General features: G+C 37.8%; 1 protein-coding gene across 4 annotated transcripts in view; it reads left to right on the top strand.

Annotated features, from left to right (window-relative positions):
- Positions 1-2273, top strand: part of frmpd4 (FERM and PDZ domain containing 4) — a 40203-nt gene that overhangs the window by 21485 nt on the left and 16445 nt on the right. For 3 of the 4 annotated variants that reach the window (XM_014018671.1, XM_014018668.1, XM_014018669.1), the window contains exon 2: positions 1197-1313. In XM_014018671.1, coding sequence (XP_013874125.1) covers positions 1197-1313 — 117 coding nt within the window. Of the gene's footprint in view, positions 1-1196; positions 1314-1511; positions 1751-2273 lie in introns of those variants that run through there. The other variant, XM_014018670.1, reaches the window with a different exon arrangement.

Raw genomic sequence — 2273 nt, forward strand, 5'->3', positions numbered from 1 at the left:
ATATATATATAGCTGGATGTGTTACATATAGAAACTTGAGATTTTTACAAATATAGCCAAATGGAAAGCAAAAATGTATGTAGAGGATGAAAAATATTTAGYTGTTTTAGGCTGGTGTCCAATAAAATAAAGTTTTACCCTAGTTTGAGACATTGTTTCCCCTCAGAGTTAAAACCTTGAAATTTAGTGAGCAGTTTTTGTTTCTKTTGGCTAACTGTTGTAAATGAAAAAAATCTTTACAATACTACTTAATTATTGTTTATTTCCAGTCTCTGTTAACTCCTGTCTTTGTTATATAGTCCTGTCCTGCTGTTTTTTTACAATAATTTACCTTTAACTAGTGACACTTCTCTTCTACTGTGTATCCATTCAAGTCTTTGTGTGTAACTGTGCATTAAGTTTCGCATGTGTTCTAATAATGTTAAAATTGTATTGTTTAAGACTTTCTGTACATCTTTGTAAACAGCCCATCTTTGGCGTAGCTATACAATGAGGAGTATGCAGAAAATGACTGTGGCATATAATGACTCTTTGAGAATGTTATTGAGGCTTCCGCGGCACAGTAGTGCAAGTGAAATGTTTGCTAATTGTGGTGTTTGATCTTGTGCAGCTGTTATTAGGCACTGTGTCTACTCATTTATGTGTAGAGTTCAGAATCAGCAGAAYGGTATTTTACAAGCTCTGGTCTGCCCTAGAAACAGCTCTGTTAGGTATACATCAAAAATATGGAGACATTGGCGTAACTGTTTATACAGTATGTGTAAATAATTTGTGTTATATTTTTTATATTGTACATTTTATAAATATACACTTGTTTATTTATTTTTTTTAATTTCTTTTTCTTTTCTTTTGTATATGAACCAGGATATGTGTCCTTAATAAAGCTTGACTTGACTTACACACATAACAACATCGGCTGCAAACATTTGACACTCAACATCTTTACATTTTTCAGGAAGTGTAAAACAAGCAGAAAAGCAGCAGTCCTAAAACAAAGCCTTGCAGAATACTCATTTTGCAGCACTGATAAATTAATTTTATTGTAATTTATTTATATTTTATGTAAAAGAATCAAAAGTCTCTTTGGCAAATATGCATTTTAGACTCTTTTGCAGTTCAGTTTGTGTAATTACAAGAAATTACTATGAAACGACCATGTTGCAAAGCAAATAACTATGAATTCTCTGCCTCTCTAGCCACAGGTCCAAATCCTCAGGCTGGCCTCCGCCTTCAGGGACCTGGAGCTCTTCCCAGGGACCCCCAAATGGATGGGACATGGGCACCATTAGAGAGGGGCGTGACTGCTACATCAAGTAAGTGCCCTATGTTTATAGAAACTGAAGAGGGGGCGCAGTGGGGGCTCGCTCTGTCCCAGATGTTTCAGACGCTTTGCCAACCTGTGATTATTCCAGCTACGTCACTGCCTCCACACTGTCTCCATCGGTGCGTTCAGAATACAGATTTTTTTTTCCTGTTCCCTCTCACACTGCTGCGCTCTCGCTGCCCCTGCCGACTCTTTCTCTCTCATGCTGTCGCTCATACACCCACAATGCTCCTTATGCAGTCTCCCAATCGCAGAAGAGGAGTTTACAGAGTGTGTGCACCGCTGCAGCTGAGGAAATTCACCTGCTCAGAGGCTGCTTTATTTTAAGTTATTTTTTTATCTCTACATTCTTTTAAGGATGTTGGGTTATATTATCCAATTAATTGATCCTTGGTAGCTGGAACTTCTGGAAATCGATGCAGACAGGTAAAAAACAATTTAATGTCTGTGTGTGAAGTAACAAGTGTTGTCCTGTCTGCTGTATTGTAATAGGATGTGCAAAAATAGAACTGGAACAATACAATGAACTACAGAACATTGTAGTGCATGGTATTTTTTTTGCTAAAATATTTGTTTTCTCTGAATACTTTTAAAAAGCAATGAGCTGTACTGTAGCAGCTGAAGTGTTCCAGATGCATATTTCTATAGAAAACAACAGTGTGTGTATCTGTATGGTGTAGGAGAGAGTAACATTGTCACACCAGGGTTATAGCACGAGAATTGTGATGTCAGAGGAGTTATATAAGAAGTAAGGAGCAGTGAAAGCGCTGGATGAGGCAATGTGTGTATATGAGGCAGATCATGGAGGCTGTTAGACTCTAGCCTTTGCTTTCTAAATTTGAGGGAGACTCATGAATAATCAAACGTCTTCTTCCTGTGACTGTCTGCGGCTGAGTTTGTGCTCTTTTGGCTCCAGGGTTCTGATAACATTTGTGTGTGTGTGTGTGTG

The sequence above is a fragment of the Austrofundulus limnaeus genome, unplaced genomic scaffold, assembly GCF_001266775.1.
Source record: "Austrofundulus limnaeus strain Quisiro unplaced genomic scaffold, Austrofundulus_limnaeus-1.0 Scaffold199, whole genome shotgun sequence".
Taxonomy (NCBI): Eukaryota; Metazoa; Chordata; class Actinopteri; order Cyprinodontiformes; family Rivulidae; genus Austrofundulus; species Austrofundulus limnaeus.